Here is an 18,445-nt window from a genome sequence, read left to right as displayed (position 1 = left end):
AATATAGGCCAAAGGAGGGCACCAAAGGAGGTGGGACACACCCAGACGACCTCCTGGCGCAGCCTAGGGCCCAGCCGCGCCAGCAGGCCACCTGGGGGGCCCATGGCCCCACTCTGTCCCAACTTCGATGATTCGGAAGCTTCTGTTTCGCTGATTTTTTATATATTTTTTCTGGATTTTTTCGGGCTTCAAAAAATTGGGTAAAAGCCCCTACAAAATAGACATCAGCAGACATAAACTGACACTGGGTGTGTTGAGTTAGTAGGTTAGTCCAAATATGTTTAAAATTATATAAAAGTGTAGCAAAACATATAACAATGTCACCCAAAAGATCATGGAAGAAGGAGAAATTATAGATACGTTTGGGACGTATCAACATCCCCAAGCTTAATTTCTGCTCGTCCTCGAGTAGATAAATGATAACACAATAATTTCTATGATGACATGCTAACACACATATAAAAACTTCAAAGTAAAGTAAGTGAGATATGCAATTCAAGTCAACACAATAACAAGCAAGAGTTTATATCTAGTATTGAAGTTAGCAAAGTAAGAACATAAAGGTGCAAGAGCTCTCACTGTCCGTGAATCGAATATCTCCAAATGGTGTTTGCGTGCAAGAAGTGGGAGATGGGTTGAGATCATAAAATATTTTTTTAATTGAGAACTCAATCTACTAAACCTCACAGTTAGTCTCCTTCGGAATCTTATTTTGACTCATCCCCAGACCACTAGTCAGGCACAAGTCAAAATGATTCTCTCCCTTTCGATTTTGAGCACTCATGCAATGGATGAGCGTAAGCAAGATATGTTGACACTTTGAATGACAAATAGAATAATGATGGGGAAAGAAGACAAAAAGGTGTGGAAGGGTAATAAATGCTACTAAAGATCATTGGTTGAATGTGTGTCCGTTGGCCCTCATGGGTGACTTCTGATCTTCAGTACCGACGAAAATTCTTCCGAGTGTATATGAGTTGTCGAGTGGATGTAAATATAATCCGAGTGCCTTCATACCGAGTGACTTTTAAGCACCATCTTCGTCCAGTCGGAATCTTCTGTCTGACCCTTGGCCTAATAATGAGGTGTCCTTGGGTAGGACATTTAGGTCAAGCCTATGAACCTACCCTAGGTACATATCCCCATCACCTGCCACTTCTTCTATTGTGCTGGTACCCTTCTCCATGATGAACCCCTCCGCCATCCATAGTTGTATAATATTTTTTCAACCGAAAAGATGGTCTTCTGAACAGAAGCTGCAATACAAGAAAAAACTATTCAAGTGTGTTGGAAGGTAGATGAGGTTCAGATGCAAAACATTCCTTACATGGTCGATCTTCAAGTTATTAATTATCTCCTAACTCAGATGGTCATTATTTTTTCTTCTCTATTCTGCCATAGTTTTCATATGTGCTACCTCCTTTCATAAATATAAGTCCCTTTAGAGATTCAAATGGGGACTAAATATAGAGAAAAATGAGTGAATCCACATTCTATAATATATTTATATACATCCGTATGTAATTTGTTTTGGAATAAGGCATTGTTTGGGACACCTAGGTAGGCCACCTAGCATTTAATAGCTTGCATGCCAATCCATTGGTGTTTATTGATTTAGAAATAATTAAAACATATATTAATTGGTGGAGAGAGAATAAAAATATAAAAGGAAAAAGGTATACATGTCTACATGCATCTTTTTTCATATCATGGTATACATACATGTACTCACAATGTGAGTCGCCGATCAAAGAACCTTCTACTTGTAGATGAAGAAACATATACATAGACATTGATTATTTCATTAGATATCGAAGACAAAATATTTTTGTTATTTAAAACCAACTATTTGTGCATCGGCTTCAAATCGTAGAGACATACCCATGTGACATGCATGCATGAGATGGTCAAATAATTAAAGCCTGCCAAATTACCTAGTGATTGAGGCATTTACATTGGTTTCCAAATCAGCCCCCAAACATGATCCTATGATGGATAGGCAAGGTGCCGAGGCACCTAGGTGTCCAATTGACACCATAGAAAGAGACATTCCATTGTACTTGCTAAGTATTTTCTCAAACAATGGCCTCAACACCTTGGGGAATTGATGGTTTGTTACTCTCGGAAACAATTTCTTACAAAAGTGATCCGAAGCCTTATCTCCTGGAAATGTTCAATTGTTAATATATGTCCTTGATAAGAAGTGCAGCAACATCACCGTGCCGTGTTGTGATTATGAATGTACTACCCTTGCCATTACAAACATTTGTTAGGGACAAGTCATAAAATGCATCCCATGTCCAAACATCGTCTAATATTATCAAATACATCATTTTCTCCATATATTGATGTCCATCACGTCAATGTTGATGGAACATTGACTTTATCTTTGAATAGTTCCTTGATTATATTCCTCAAGACGTCTTCTACGGAATAAGTTTGATAGATGGAGACCCATGCACGGCACTACAATTTCCCTCTTCGGTGCGAAATGTCATGCAAAAGAGCCCCGAAACGGATGAAACTTGGCATCATGCCTTCACTAGATCCCTGTAGGGTGTTGGAAAATTGGAGACATGTATGGTCCCATAGCTTCATTCCTCGCACTTTGAGAAATAGGATCATATAGTTCCTTTTCCGTAGAAGGTACTATCAACACAACAATCTCTTCAGGAAAAAGTTGAGGTATATCAAACATCGAACCCTCGTCCATCATCACCGAGTTGGACACCGAGGCTCCAAGCAATAGCTTACAATAACTAGAAATATATGCTTTAATATTGTCCTTATAATGGTCCCTTCATCCTACTCTAACATAACATATATTTTTTTACGATGCTTGTGGCTGGCAATCAAACGAAAAACTTTGTATTATTATCACATTCTCGCACTTGTCTTACTTTTATCCAATGTCCTCATTTAATCTCTTTCTATCTCATAAGCTTAGCTAGACTCTCCTCCGCTTCCCCATTTGGCAGCTCAACCTGCTGGAGGTTGACGAGCTGATTCAACTTTATCTTCCAGAACATTATTCCCTCAATGAAAAGTTTATTTTCTTCTTTATAAATTCCGCATGTACCAAAATTATATGTGTTGCTAAGATTGCAAGGAGTAGTTTCGCGACAAAAGAAACAGTTTAAGCGATAAACATCAATTCAGTTGACCTAGGGTGATCCTACGTATCAGCTAGAAACAATTTTGTACAAGGACATTCATCACCAAATTTGCTCTGTACCACCAAAAAGTTGTCCTTACCGACCAAAACATGCTGTAGAGCATAGTCTTGAGGACTCATTTTTGCGTTGCGATTCGTGCAAACACTTTTCACTTTGTTTTTTCTTCCATATGAAACAACATGTGAACCTTAAACCTTACAGCACAACAATTTTTTTTAACTAGGATGTGGTAAAAAAAATCATTTTTTTCGAGAAACATAAATACTAAAAATAATATTTTTAATCAGAAAAATATCATTTCATATATTTTTGTTGGACCGAAAAATCTGAATGTTTTTTTCCCACATTCTAGTTAGAATATTTAATTGTGCTGCAAAGTTTGAAATTCATACGTTGTTCTATTGGAAGAAAAAAATTGATGTAATAACTCAGTGTTCTAGCACGGATTTCAAAACCAAATTGGTGGGCAAAGATAAGAGCATGGTTAATAGTATAGCCAACTGCTGGCTATAAGCAGTCTTGTAGCCTATCTTATAGCTAGCTTGTACAATAGTTAGATATAAAAAAGTATTACTTTTATCATATATGACCCACCTTTTATTCTCACAAAGCACCTAGGAGCACGTGCTAGAGTTGGCTCTTCACGAAGAGCCCGCTTACCTTCTCTCTCCTCTTCTCTATCATCCAACTTAGTAAAAATATAGTATTTTAATTCTTACAGCCTGCTGACTGTACCTTATTATACTTGTTCTAAGGGGTTTCTAGAAGTTCGAGGTTAAAAAGAAATCCACGCCCTCTGCGACACAGCGTCTTGGAACAATGCGCGCCTGCACTTGCTTTACTGGTGGACGCTTCTCGTGGTTACGGAATGAGGAAGAGGAAAAAGGGAGGTCCTAGCATCATCGGCTAATGTTTCTTTCATGTCCAACTCACCCTGGCCCACACGCCACTAAACAACTGATGAAGGTTCTAGTTTGATAAATGATAGCCTTTCCATTCGTATCGTTGTTCTTGATGTGCTGTTAAGATTGCAACAAGTAGTTTATCTAAATAAAATACACTTTTAAGCCCTAAGCCCTAAGCCCTACGTATCAACATTTATTTTTGAGAAACTTTCAATATATACATATTTAATCATTATAGTACAAATACCACCAGGAATAATAAAAAATACAACCAGGTTCGTAACCATCTAGAGACGATTAAGCACTGGAGCGAGCCAAAGGCACACCATCGTCATCGCCCGTCCCTCGTTTGAGCTGGACAACCCTTGTTATAATAGACAGTGAAGAAATCATCGTGATAAGACCCCATAGAACCAGCACACGAGAGCAGCAACCATGGCCGACGAAGAAAGTCGTAAAACAGAAGGATCAAACTTGTAAACAACGAAACGAGGACCGGATTCAAACAGATCCACCAAAGACCAACACAGACTAAATCCCGCGAGATCCGACAGAGAATAATAACAACAACAGCTCCACAAGCCCTTCGAGAATGCTAGACGCACCATCAGGGCGGGATAGAACATGAGACACATTATTCCAACTGAGGGACATCGCCGCCATAACACATCCCCAACTAACATGTTGAACGTAACTAAGAACTAGAATGGAGCCCCTCCTGCCGGCCCCGCGCGCGCGGGGTGGGGGGGGGGTGGGTGGGTGTTGAAGTCCTCTACCCCTCTAGAGCCCAAAGACCATCGGAGATGGGATGGACCAGCGGCGGCGCCGATGGGGGAGGAGGAGGAAAGCATGGGATATTTTGTTATTTCACTTTGCAATCCTAAGTATCAACATGATCTATAAAAAAATGCTAGCATGTGCATCCACAGGAAATAGTGATATCCGAGGTATCAACCAGTGTAATTACATCGTGCGTGGAGGATGCTCTCATAGAGTTGACCGTACTAATTCAGCAACTTGTTGTCATGAAGTGTAGGCCAACGCATGAACTAATGGTGCATTAAATCATCAATCGGAGATGGTACCCTAATTAATTGGATCGTGCGAGGATGTAAAGAATTATAGAGGATAAGGATGCGACAGTATGACCATGCATGCTAGAGCTAGCTAGATAAACTCCATCCTGCACAGGGCTATAAAATCAGTGCTAGGTTTTGTCTTGCACATAGTCTGAGTAACAACAACATATAGAACACCATGCCGAACAAGAGCTATCCCTCCCACAAGAAGGCCGACGGCGAGGTGGAGGATGAATTCTACCCATTAATCCGCAAGTACAAGGACGGCCGGATCGAGCGGTTCATGCCGGCCTCGTTCGTGCCGGCATCCACGGACTTGGCCGCCAACCGTGGTGTGGCAACAAGGGACGTCGTCATCGACCAAGGCACCGGCGTGTCTGTACGCCTATTTCTTCCGTCCCAAGCTGCTGCGACGGGCATGAGGCTTCCCCTCGTCGTCTACGTCCATGGTGGTTCTTTCTGCACGGAGAGTGCTTTCTCTCGAACGTACCACCGTTATGCCACTTCCCTTTCCGCTAGCGCAAGGGTGCTTGTTGTGTCCGTGGAATACCGTCTGGCACCGGAGTATCCCGTGCCGGCGTCCTACGATGACACCTGGGCCGCACTGCGGTGGGTTGCGTCCTTGTCCGACCCTTGGCTCGCTCAGTACGCAGATCCAGGGCGCACGTTCCTCGCCGGCGACAGCGCCGGTGGCAACATCGCATACCACACGGCTTTGCGCGCCACACATGATGATACCATCATGGACATTGAGGGTTTAGTCATCGTGCATCCTTTTTTCTGGGGACTCGAGCGGCTTCCGGCAGAGAAGGTTTCGGATGGTGACGTGATGTTCCCGCCGGTGTGTGTGGACAAGTTGTGGCCTTTCGTGACGAAGGGCCAGGCTGGGAACGATGATCCTCGGATCAATCCTCCAGATGAGGAGCTCACATTGCTAACTGGCAAGCGGGTGTTGGTGGCCGTTGCAGAGAAAGACACGTTGCGTGACCGGGGGCGTCGATTCGCATCCACCCTGCGCAGGTGTGGGTGGACCGATGACAACCTCACCATGGTTGAGTCGGAGGGGGAGGACCATGTCTTCCACCTATGTGCCCCGCTACGTGCGACCAGCAAGAACCTTATGAAAAGCATTGTGCACTTCATAAACCAACGTGCCACCTTGTCGTCACCGTTCGTGGTGATGTCAGAGCAAGAGTGCTCCAGCCAACCTATGCTAGGTGTGCCAAGTAGGCCTTTCAAAGACATATTTGGTTACGGAATGCACATGAAACGTTGGAATGTCCCAAGCTCTATGGCACCCACTTCTTTAAAAGTTGGACATGCAGAAACATCACGGACTAGGTATGGGGGGCTACATTTGAAGAAAATTGGCACCTTCGGACAACCCTTATCAACACCACATTCGCTAAGCTCCATCATGAAGAACATGTTCTAGCTAGAGTGGAACTTTACAATCCATAGGGTGTGTTGAAGTTAATCCTGTTGTATCTGAGTAAGTTTACACTTTTGTTGGATGATTTCCTGTTTGGTATTTACATGAAGGTTATAATCACGTCCGGAGTTGTGCCCGTGCTATAGGTGTTGCACTGACACATTGTATGCGCTAGAAACGTGCAAGTTTGTGGATAGCTTTGTGTTTGTATCGCACGACCACGATCCACTATGCGCTGGGTGGTGAATCTTTGTGTGGTTCAAGGTTGACGATTTTGGAACAACTTAGGCTGACGATTTTGATTCACAAGTCTTGTTTGACAGCAAGGATGACATATGCATAACAGAAATTCAACACATCTAAACATAAATGAAACATGGCATATCAAACATAACTTAATGAAATCATAGCTATCAGTTATAACAAAGTTTTTAAAATGAATGCAACAGAAAATCATTCCATCAAATATTCTTGAACACACATATGCAATGCTTAGAGGCATATATTAGGTGGTTGGATTGACTAAAAAAGAAGGGCTGCGACAAGGAGGATGATGAACTTGACAATCTTACATACCAACTGATTGTTTCTCCCAAAAGGGCTTTGACAAAGATATCGGGATGTGTGCCAAATTCTTGGATAGTGAAAAGCTCTAGACTGGCAGTACAAGAGAGAACCTCAAAAGATCATTGGAATTTGAATCGACCTAATCAGGGTTACGGTTGCAAAGAGATGGTCGTTCATTGCTTAAGTTTTGTTGGACAAAAATAGAGCAAAATATATTTGTTTCTATGCTTACTTGGTGAACATCCACACATCAATCGATTCAGCTATTGATAACATAGAGAAATGTGTATTCACAAAGGAAGTGGATCAGTGGTGTCGTTGAGATACACCTTCTCTCCCGGTGACATGTGGGCGACGGGGCCAACTGCCAGGGTGAAAATTGGTTAGCGTTAGGGGATAGATCTTGTGGCTGGGCTGGTCATGTCGCTCGGGTGGTTGCTGTCGATGGCGGACGACAACATGGATGGGTATGTCCATGACCTGTAAGGTCTTGGGGTCGAGCGGAATAGAGAAAGTCATCGTTGGAGGGGGAATACGACATACGACGAGCTCGAGGAGGAGGGAGACGTCAACCATGAAGGGTATAGGAGCGGGTAGGATGAGTGGGGGATTCTACTACCGACGATGATGTACACAACGACAAGGAGGAGGAGGTGGCGACGAGCTTAATGGAGCACAGGGGAGATTCAGTAGGGCTCGGGTGAGGTAGGTGAGTATAGTAGTGACGACGACACCATAGGGGTTGCGGGCGCGACCACTATAGTACGATGTGGAGAAGCTCGTCATCGTTGAATTTGTGGGAAAATGGGCATATGGAGAATATTTCTCGACACTCTAAGGGTGCAACAGCGAAGAGAAATATGGAGGGGAGATTGGGTGGCTTGCTCACAATTCCGAGGTCGCAGGACGACAATGACGATGACGTGAACCAAAGCTTGGGAAGCAAAAACAAAAGAGATGATAGGGTGTAGGTTATGCCCAAAGGATTAACTATGCACAAGGAATCAAATATTAAGGTTGAGCTTCACTCAAAATCGACAGGAAGACGACGACGTAAATTCACCGAGCAAGAGGAAGAAGAGCCTCTCATTGTGATTCCTTCGTCTAGAGATCTCAGAGGAGGCGAGAGTGTGAAATCACAGAGGTACAATGAGCTATGGATAGATTGAGACGACGAGGAGGAAAGGTATTTACACATGGTGGTTTATGGGGAAACTAATACCATTCCACTTCACCAGAATGCCATGTATGGACAAGAAAGCATACTAGCACAAAAGTGGGGCAAAACTAACATATTACATTCAAGTACCTGAAGCAAGAATGCAATCTGGTAGAAGTTTTTTTTCAGAAATATTTTGACTAACCACTGTTTCCTTTGAGGCTTACTTCTCTTGTGGTAGTTTTGTAAGGGAGTCAGGTAGTATGGGAAGTTTTCGTGGCCATCGTTTCACTGGAAAACATGTTCCTTCACAAGTGAGAATTCATAAGGCTTGACAACTTACCAACAACAATTACCAGGATCCAAGAAAAAGCAATGCTCTCAAATAGAAAATGCGAGGTGGTAAATTTCATAAAATGATGTTTGGTCTCTAACACCCCAATCCATGGATGTGCAGTTTTCGCTGTAGGGACACCACCATAACTATCCTATCAGTGAGACGTGCAACTCCGTTTGCTACCCCGACCAACTAACTTGCTTGATTTGCAACTTTCTGTCTCCGACATGTAGATGTGTGTGCACGCACATGTGTTATTTATTGAAGTAAACCTGTAGATATATATAATGTACACACATGTAGTCAATGCAATTTTGTGTTGCATACTATCCTCTATAGTTAATTCCCGACATCCATGCATGATGTAATTCATTAGTGAACCATTACTGGTTGATACCTAGGATCATTATCTCTGATTGATGAGTTAGTGCACTGTATTGGCCTACAGTGCATGACAACCAGATCCATTAGTTCGAGGTCAATTCTGCTAGGCATGATGCAATTAGTTAGTCCAAATAATGCAACTGGTTCATTCCTAGAATCACCATTTCCTACTGATGCACATGCTTGTAGGAAATCTATTATAGTTGATACGTGGGATCATCATTGGTCAACTAAACTGATGTTGCTCGCTTAAAATTTGTTATTCTTTGTATATCATCTAGTTGATGCAATTCATACGGCTTGCAAACATACCAATACCAATTACCAAAGATAAAAAATAAAAGCAATACACTTAAAAAGAAAATGCGAGGAGGTAGAATCAGAAGTCAAATTTCATCAAATAATGTCTCGTCTGTGACACCCACCACCCATGGATATGCAGTTTTCACTGTTGGCGTCCCATCCTAAGAGCATCTTCAACAGCCGCGCTATACAAGCGCCGCGCCGTAAAAAAGGTTGTATTTAGCGCGCGCGACGCGGCGACAGCTCCAGCGGGCGCGCAAAAACGGCGCGCGCCATTTCCAATTGAGCGCGCTGGCCGAAACGCAATTCCGCGCCCATTATTTGCTGCGCCGGCTCCCGCGCGCGCGACTCTCCCGCGCTCGCTCCTGCTTTCTTCTGCGCTCTCTCCTGCTCTCTCCTGCGCTGGCTGTGCACTCTCTGCGCTCGCTCTGTACTCTCGCGACCGCCCCCATCCGACCGCGCCGCCGCCCCCATCCGACCGCGCCGCCGCCGCCGCCGCTCGCGCCACCGTTCGGCACTTTCCCGGCCTATCCCCGAGCCGCCGTCGCCGCCCGCGCCCGCCGGCGCTTCCCCGGCCTGTCTCCGCTGCGGCCGCCGCCCGCGCCCCCCGTTCAGGCGCTTCCCCGGCCTCCCCGCGCCGCCGCGCTTCCGCCCCACCCCTCCTAGTCCGGCCGGCCCTCGCGCGCCTCCGACGTCCGAGGAACAGCGCCCGACCGCTCGCTGCCGCGCCGCGCCCGCAAGGTGTTCGACAAAACGCCTACAAGGTATGTATTGCTTCAAATTTATGAATTTGGTGCATGTTTTGAATTGTAGTTTTTTATAGTATAGTATTGAACATTGTAGATGAGTTCGTCGTATGATTCTTCCGAAGAAGAATTTGATATGGAAGAGGAGGAGGATCTTGCAATGATCATAGCTATGCATATCAATAAAAAACCGAAGCACGGTGGTTCGGTTATGGGTCGGGAATTTTTTTGGAGAGATAGGATTGATGCCCATAACAGATTGAGGAAGAACTATTTCATGGAGAATCCCACATATCCGGAGTCGTATTTTCGTCGCCGGTTTAGGATGAGCACAGACTTGTTCAAGCGCATTGCAGAGAAACTAGCGAGCCATGACCGGTTTTTCCAGCAAAGGAGGAATGCCGCCGGAGAGCTCGGGCATAGCACCTTTTTGAAGGTGACAGCCGCTTTGCGTATGTTGACATACGGTATCCCGGCTGATTTAGTTGATGATCACTTGGCTATGGGTGAGAGCCAAGCCATCATGTGTGTCAAGCGCTTTGCAGTGGGAATTGTGCAAGTGTTTGGCGAGGAGTATTTGAGATCTCCCACTGCTGAAGACGCCGCAAGGCTATTGGCGATGAACAAATCTCGCGGCTTTCCTGGCATGATTGGCTCGATAGATTGCATGCATTGGAGTTGGAAGAATTGTCCAAAGGCATGGCATGGGCAATTCCACGGCCAAAAAAGGGTTCCACTATAATCCTTGAAGCGGTGGCCGATCATGAGACTTGGATTTGACATGCATTCTTTGAAATGCCTGGATCTTTGAATGACATCAATGTTGTCAACCGGTCACCACTGATGAATAAGATTACGAATGGTGACTTGCCACCGGTGCAGTTTGTAGCAAATGGCCGTACATACAACTATGGCTATTATCTAGCGGATGGCATCTATCCAAAGTGGCAAACCTTCGTGAAGCCGTTGAAAAAGCCAGAAGGTAAGAAAAATCTTGATTTTCACAATGCTCAGGTGGCTGCTAGAAAAGATGTGGAGAGAGCATTTGGGATTTTACAAGCCCAATTTGCTATTGTGAAAGGACCGGCTAGATTTTGGGATCAAAAAATGCTTTGGTACATCATGCACGCTTGTGTGATCATGCACAACATGATCATCGAGAATGAGCGTGGCCAAGATATAGACTACTCACAGTATGAGCTCTTGGGACATCCCATGCGAGTGCGACGGAGGGCTGAAAGGGTTGCCCGTCTTGTTGCCTCGTATCATGCCATTCGGCGTCCCGCAACACACAATGATCTTCAGAAGGATCTGATTGAAGAGTGGTGGGCATGGCATGGACGACAAAGAGCATGATTTGATTGCATTATTTGTATTGTATTGTTCATGAACTATTGGTTGTGTTTATTGTATTATTTGTTGTACTGAACGAGAAACTATTTATTTGAGTTGTAATAACTATTTATTGTTGATTTATTTTGTTTGTTTGATCGTTTTTCTCACTATTTTTTAAAATGTATATGTGGTTTGTGCCTGCTGCGCGCGCTGCATTTTTGGGCACTGCTGGAGCGCGGCGCGCGCGCTGCATTATAGCGCGGCTGTTGGAGCCAGCGCCTATCCCCGCGCTAAACCAGCCGGCGCGTGCGCTATAAAAACACTTTTTTGGTGCGGCACGAAGCGCGGCTGTTGGAGATGCTCTAACTATCCTATCAGTGAGATGTGCAACTCCCTTTGCTACCCCGATGTACTGACTTGCTTGATGTGCATCTTTCTCCCTCTCCTACATGTAGATGCGTGTGTATTTGTCTCCTCTCTATCTATGTGTGTGTCATTAGGGGCACCCCGTCCCAATCTACCCAACCCAAGAGATGTGCCACTTCGTTACCTTTTTCGGCCAACTGTCTAGTGGTCGACTGCATAAAAATGTGAATGCAAATTTACCAAGTTTACTGCATTTAACAACCGCACTCAGTACAAAGGAATTCTGTCCATCCAGATGTAACCCAATCACTATGCCCTTCCTCGCCGCCCCCTGAGGCAGCCGCCGGGCAAGCCCGGGGCGCCAAGGATGGTGGCTGCAGGGCCTAGGCTGCCCTGCCTCTGCATGCGGAGTCCCGGATCTGGAGCGGCGGTTCCATTGACGAGGCACGACAGGCTAGCAGCCGTGCGGTAGGTGGATCCAGCGTCTCAGCCGCGCGGGTGGCGGGATCCGGTGGTCGCTGGCGTCCAGCGACGGCTTTTGTAGTGGCCGGTGCGCGCGATCTAGCGCCTCCCCTCCTTCCCTGTTCAGCGTGCGGGCCAGCCTGGTCGGGCCGCGCTTCCTTGGATTGCCGGTTTTGTACAGGAGGTGCTGCTAGTGGTGGGGATCTAGTTCGGGCGAAATCCCTGGTCGGCCATGGTCGGCCGCGTCGATGGCGACGCCTGAGGGCGTCGTTCCCCTCCTTGGAGGTGTCGGTATGGACTGATCCCCTCACTTCCCCTTCCCCTAGGTCTTCCGGGCGAAAGCCTTAACTTTGTTGGACGGCGGCGGCGCTCACGGCGCCGTTCCCTTCTTGAAGGCGCCGCTTTGGAACCTTGGGGCTGGGTGGCGCTTGTGGGTGGTGGGCGACGGCGGTGGTGCGACCCTATCCTAGCATGGATCTCGGTCCTGCTTGGAGATGGACTCGCGTAGGTGGAGGTCGTCGTTTGGTGTCATGATGGCGTCGATGGCGGAGGCACCTGCCAAGGCTGGTACCTCAATCTGATCTGAAGATGGACCAGTGGAAGATGACGGCGACAACATATGTGAGTGCGTCGGACCGGTTTGTACCCCGGACCCGGTATGTGGCTCGGTCAGGGTCTCCGGCTTTAGATGTTAGGCTTAGGTGAGAGGTCTGGGTATTTCGTCCAGCTTGCACCCCTTCATCATATGGATAGGAGTAGCGGCAGATGTTGCCAAGATGGTGGATTCAGGCATATTGTTGTACTGCTTTGTAAGGTCCTCGAGAATAATCAATAAAATGGCCGCATGCATCTCCCAGATGCAGAGGCTGGGGGTCATCCTCCTTTTCTAAAAAAAAAACCCAATCACTATTATAATTAATCAGTTTATATCCTTAGAGTAAGAAACCACAACCATGGAGATCCCATTGTAATTAATCCATGCAATTGCAAAAAACATGAGATTAGTCCATGTAAAAAACCAGCGGACAAAAGGATTTTGGGAAAATCCAAACATCCATGCACAATGTAATTAATCAGTGAATCATTACTGTTCATACTTCATCCATTCCTAAATATAAGTCTTTTAAGAGATTTCACTAAGAGTCTACTCCCTCCGTTCCTAAATATAAGTAGTTTTAGAGATTTCATTAGAGGACTACATACGGATGTAAACAGACATATTTTAAAACGTAGATTCACTCATTTTGCTTCGTATGTAGTCCACTAGTACAATCTCTAAAAAGACCTATATTTAGGAACAGAGGGAGTACATACCAAGCAAAATAAGTGAAACCTCTAAAACACTTATACTTCCTCCTTCTCAAAATTCTTGTCTTTTGTTTATCTAGATATAAATGTATCTAGTGATCTACATTTAATTTTAGATAAACCTAAGACAATTTTTTTGAGACGGAGGGAGTATTCAGGAACGGAGGGAGTACCTAGGATCACCATCTCCCGCGGTTTTTGTGTGTGTGTGTTTATTGAACAAAACATGTAGATCTGCAATTGTCATTACCGACACCCCTTCCCAATCTACCCCACCCAAGAGATGTGCCACTTCGTTACCTTTCTCGGCCAGCTATCTAGTGGTCGACTGCATAATAATGTGAATGCAAATTGACCAATTTTACTGCATTTAAAAACCGCGGTCGTAACCCAATCACTGTTAGTCGAGTCAATTTATATCCTTAGAGTAAGAAAACACAACCATGCAGAGCCCATTGTAATTAATCGATGCAATTGCAAAAAAATAGGATTATTCCATGTAAAAACCAGCGGACAAGAGGATTTTGGGAAAATCCTGACATCCATGCATAATGTAATTAATCAGTGAAGCAATACTGTTGATAACTAGGATCATCATCCCCGATTGATGCATTATTGCACTGCATTAGTTCGAGTCCAAATCTGCGAAACATCCTCCACGCAGGATTCAATTAGTTATTTCAAAGAATGCAACTGTTTGATTCCTAGGATCATCGATCATTTCCTCCAGATGCACATGCCTGTAGAAAATATATTATAGTTTTTGTTCTTTTTTGCGCAAAGAAAAACCTATTATACGGAGTAGTTGATACGCAGGATCACTGGCTACTCTGATAATATCTTGAGTCTGTTCAGGAAAAAGATCACACCGGATTTCTTTGAACATCCAAGCTGGTTTGTTTCCCTCTCAATCGTATCCATTGGCATATCCCCGGTCCTTATAAATACTTGGCATCTTCTTCTCTAACGTTTCCCATATGGTAGAGTAAAGAGTATTGAAGCAGTTTTCACCATCTCCTCCATCCCACCGAGTGCTAGCTAGCTCCTTATTTAGGTATTTTTCTCATTTTATTATATTCTCTTTCCTATTCTCCCAAATCAGCTTATGAACATCAGAACATATATTGATTTTATGAATTGGAAGATCATGGGCAGCAACACTCTGCCGTCGTTGCATCACATCCGGCGTTCCCAGCGTGCGGAGGGGCCCGCAGTAGTGCTCGCCATCGGCACAGCGAACCCGGCCAACTGCATGTCCCAGGAGGAGTATCCAGACTACTACTTACGCGTCACCAAGAGCCAACACCTCACAGACCTCAAACAAACACTCAAGGCCTTCTGTAAGCAGAAAGAAAAACATCATATGTGTCTTAGCTATCTAGAAGCAGTACGTAAACGATGATCATTCAGCTCCAAATCCAAACTCTTGTTTCCAATATATGACGAACAGGCCAGATGTCATGCACGGAGAAGCGCTACTTCCACCACACGGAGGATGTCATGCACGGAGAAGCGCTACTTCCACCACACGGAGGATGTCATGCACGGAGAAGCGCTACTTCCACCACACGGAGGAGCTACTGGAAGCCAACCCCGGGGGAGGCTGTCCCTGGATGCCCGGCTGGCCATCGCTGCCGCCGCTGCGCCGGAGCTGGCGGCGTTGGCCGCAGCCAAGGCCATTGCCAAGTGGGGCCGTCCGGACAGCGACATCACCCACCTTGTCGTCAGCACCAACTCGGGAGCGCACGCCCCAGGCGCCGACCTCCGCCTGGCATCTCCGCGCGTCTGTCTGCAGGACGATGCTCAACCTCAACGGCTGCTCCGCTGGCTCCGCCTCGTTGCGCCTCGCCAAGGACCTGGCCGAGAACAACCGGGCCGCGCGTGTCCTAGTGGCCTCCTTTGTCGAGCTCACCGTCGTCGCCTTCCGTGGCCCCGAGGAGGAATATCCGCACCACCTCATCAGCCAGGTAGTTTTCGCCTTTTCGGTGACGGCGCAGGCGCAGTCATCGTCGGCGCCGCTGACGCCGTGAACCCCGTGGAGCGCCCCCTCTTCGAGATGGTGTCCGCCTCGCAGACCACCATACCTGGAACCCACAGCGTGCTCAACATGCAGCTTACGGGATGCATTAATAAAAGGGTATTAACACAGAAATAAAAGTATACTAATCTATATCTATCAATTGATAAAGGAAATATGTGTGTTCTTAGTATGTCATGCTATTTTTTGTCAACAACCCTCTTATATTTCTTGTAATCAACTCGCGTTACTGTTTTAAGTCAGTTTTTCTTTTTTCACAAAAAATCTCCTGTTATTTCTGGCAATCAACCTGCAGGTTGTTTTTAAATCATATTTTTTGCTTTTGCAGAAAACTCAGTGAAATTTGGATTAATCATATGTTCTGAAGGCGATTAAGATGAACGTATGCCTGTTTATATAGTGCGGATCGGACAAGACGTGGAAGTAAACCCACATTTATGTTGGAAACAGCCCCACGATCCAAAAGAATCGGAAACTGCTGAGTAACCAACGCGTCCGTTAATTATTAATTACAGACTTATTATTTTTTCCAAGTGGCAAAACGTATACAACATGCATAGCTTTTTCATTGGCTTGGCTCATTCCCGAAACGCAACTCGGCGCGCCGAGTCGGGTCATGCGTGGCATGGCATGGTGTGGGGATCAAGGAGAACAAGCGTGCGTGTAGGTCTCCTCTTCTCATGCTCATACAAGTGTTAGAAGAGCTCACCTTATAAGGCTGGCCATAGTGGGAAGTATCATATAGTAATATCACGCACATCATACTATTATACGATATTACCTTCATGATGCATAGTATCATAAACTAATATCATAGATGGTCTCATTTATTGACATGCATGACACATAGTAGCATTGCATTTAACATGTTATGATATCTACCTATGTTACTCTAACCCTCTCTCTCTTCTTTAATTGTCCGCCACATCGGCATGTTTGCTAGTTCCAGGTACATGATACTACCTAAGTTACTCCCACTATGGCCAGCCTAGGGTGATGCAACTCTCTTCCAACTAGCTGTATGGGACTAAACATTAGTCCCACTTCACTTCCCACAAAGTCTTATTAGCACATCTCATTATTGGTTCTAAAATATTGTTTATATACCGGTGCTTAATGGAGACTCTTAAGTACTTTCATTTAAAATTTTATGATACACTAGATCATAATTTAAATATTGAATTATGCCTTAAACTAAAAGCTTTTTGGCAGACTAGTTTCACACATCCTTGAACGATACTGGGCTGCCGCAAGGCACCACTCTGATGATGTCAAACCCCCAATTGAATAAACAGATCTATAAAAAAGGGGAAACTTCTTAGGTTGCGAGGCACACATGCATTGCGCAGTACGCTACTTGTCACAACCTAGAAATGTAGGATTGACCTTTGCAAAGAATACTTCTTAATTAATGATTTTCACTCGGCACCTGTGAAGTCACGAGCCATGTTTAGGCCTGGAGGTGAGGCACATGGACCAACACAGTTAGTTTATTTTTTTTATATACAATGACTTTAAAAACAACCCAATATGTCAAAACTAGCTAGCCCAACAACAATTTAACAGATCAAACAACACATGGGTCTACTTTGCCTAACCTGTCGTGTCAGCCCGAATAGCTGATAGGTCGTGCGTGGGCCTGAGTGCGAAGGACGCGGGCTGGCACGACACATCATGTTTACTAACCATGCCTTTGTGGGTCGTGTCGTGTCGGGCATGATTATCATATGTCAGGCCACATCGTGCCGTGCTCCGTTGAGATTTCAGTTGGAAAGCTCTTAGTCCAGAATCCGTTAAGGTTTCGCTTGGATCTTGATTGGTTAACGCTTCGCGAAGGATTATAAGAGCTCCTGCATGCAACACTTAGTGAGAGTCGGGAGTTTGACTAATTCGTTCGATGAAATCCGAACCAATTTAGAGCAAGTATAATAAGGTACAGTCAGCAGGCTGTAAGGATTAAAATGCTATATTTTTGCTGAGTTGGACGAGATAGAAGAGGAGAGAGAAGGGAAGCGGGCTCTTCGTGAAGAGCCAGCTCTAGTACGTGCTCCTAGGTGCTTTATGAGAATGAAAGGTGGGTCATATATGATAAAAGTAATACTTTTGTATAGCTAACTATTGTACAAGCTAGCTATAAGATGAGCTATAAGACTCCTTATAGCCAGCAGTTGGCTATACTATTAACCATGCTTTTAGAGACTAATAATGGGGTTAATACTTATAGGTAGGGTTAAGTGCCCCATATCTTGGACCCATCTAGGGGCTAGGGGCCCATACCATCATTTAAAGGCTCCTCGACAATAGGCTCGTTCGGATAGTCACACTAAAATCAGTCACTCGAATTCTCCTCATCCACTCGGATTCTTCCCATCCACTAGGATGCTCTCAACCACTCGGCTGCATCCATCTCACTCGCATAAGGGAGGTGTAGAGGCCGAGCGGGATCTGGAAATAGTGGTATTTATTATGTGACGGTAAAGTTAATAAGGAAAATTACACTTTACATATATGTCGTGGGAGAAAAAGAAGGTGAAAGATACATATTTGTCAAACTATAATTTACACCTTTTTTTCTTTCGGAAAGAAGGCCATGTTGGTTACCACTGTTAGAATAAATCCGAGGTACGCGGTCGATCCATCGAGGAACAAGCAATCATAGCACGGGGCAATGACTACGGGCGCTCCTCCTCGAGATACCGCAACACCGGCCACCCGGACGCCGGCACAAGCCGCCGGCTCCCCCTTGCGATCCTGAATCGCCTAAGTAATACCTTCCTCCGAGTGTGCACTATGCGTCACACTCGGGGACTTAGCTGCGATCCTGCATCGCCTAAGTATTACTCTCCTC

General features: G+C 45.2%; 1 protein-coding gene and 1 pseudogene across 1 annotated transcript; both read left to right on the top strand.

The window, feature by feature from the left end:
- Positions 1-5,338: 5,338 nt before the first annotated feature.
- Positions 5,339-6,595, top strand: LOC123429054 (probable carboxylesterase 5). Its single transcript, XM_045113115.1, has one exon. It carries the CDS (start codon positions 5,339-5,341, stop codon positions 6,593-6,595), a length of 1,257 nt encoding a protein of 418 aa, XP_044969050.1.
- Positions 6,596-14,706: 8,111 nt separating this feature from the next.
- LOC123424824 lies at positions 14,707-15,937 on the top strand (annotated as a pseudogene).
- The last annotated feature ends 2,508 nt before the right edge of the window (positions 15,938-18,445 follow it).

The sequence above is a fragment of the Hordeum vulgare genome, chromosome 2H (genome assembly GCF_904849725.1).
Source record: "Hordeum vulgare subsp. vulgare chromosome 2H, MorexV3_pseudomolecules_assembly, whole genome shotgun sequence".
Classification (NCBI taxonomy): domain Eukaryota; kingdom Viridiplantae; phylum Streptophyta; class Magnoliopsida; order Poales; family Poaceae; genus Hordeum; species Hordeum vulgare.
The sequence above is the reverse complement of the archived record's forward strand: the minus strand, read 5'-3'. Positions and strand labels throughout refer to the sequence as shown.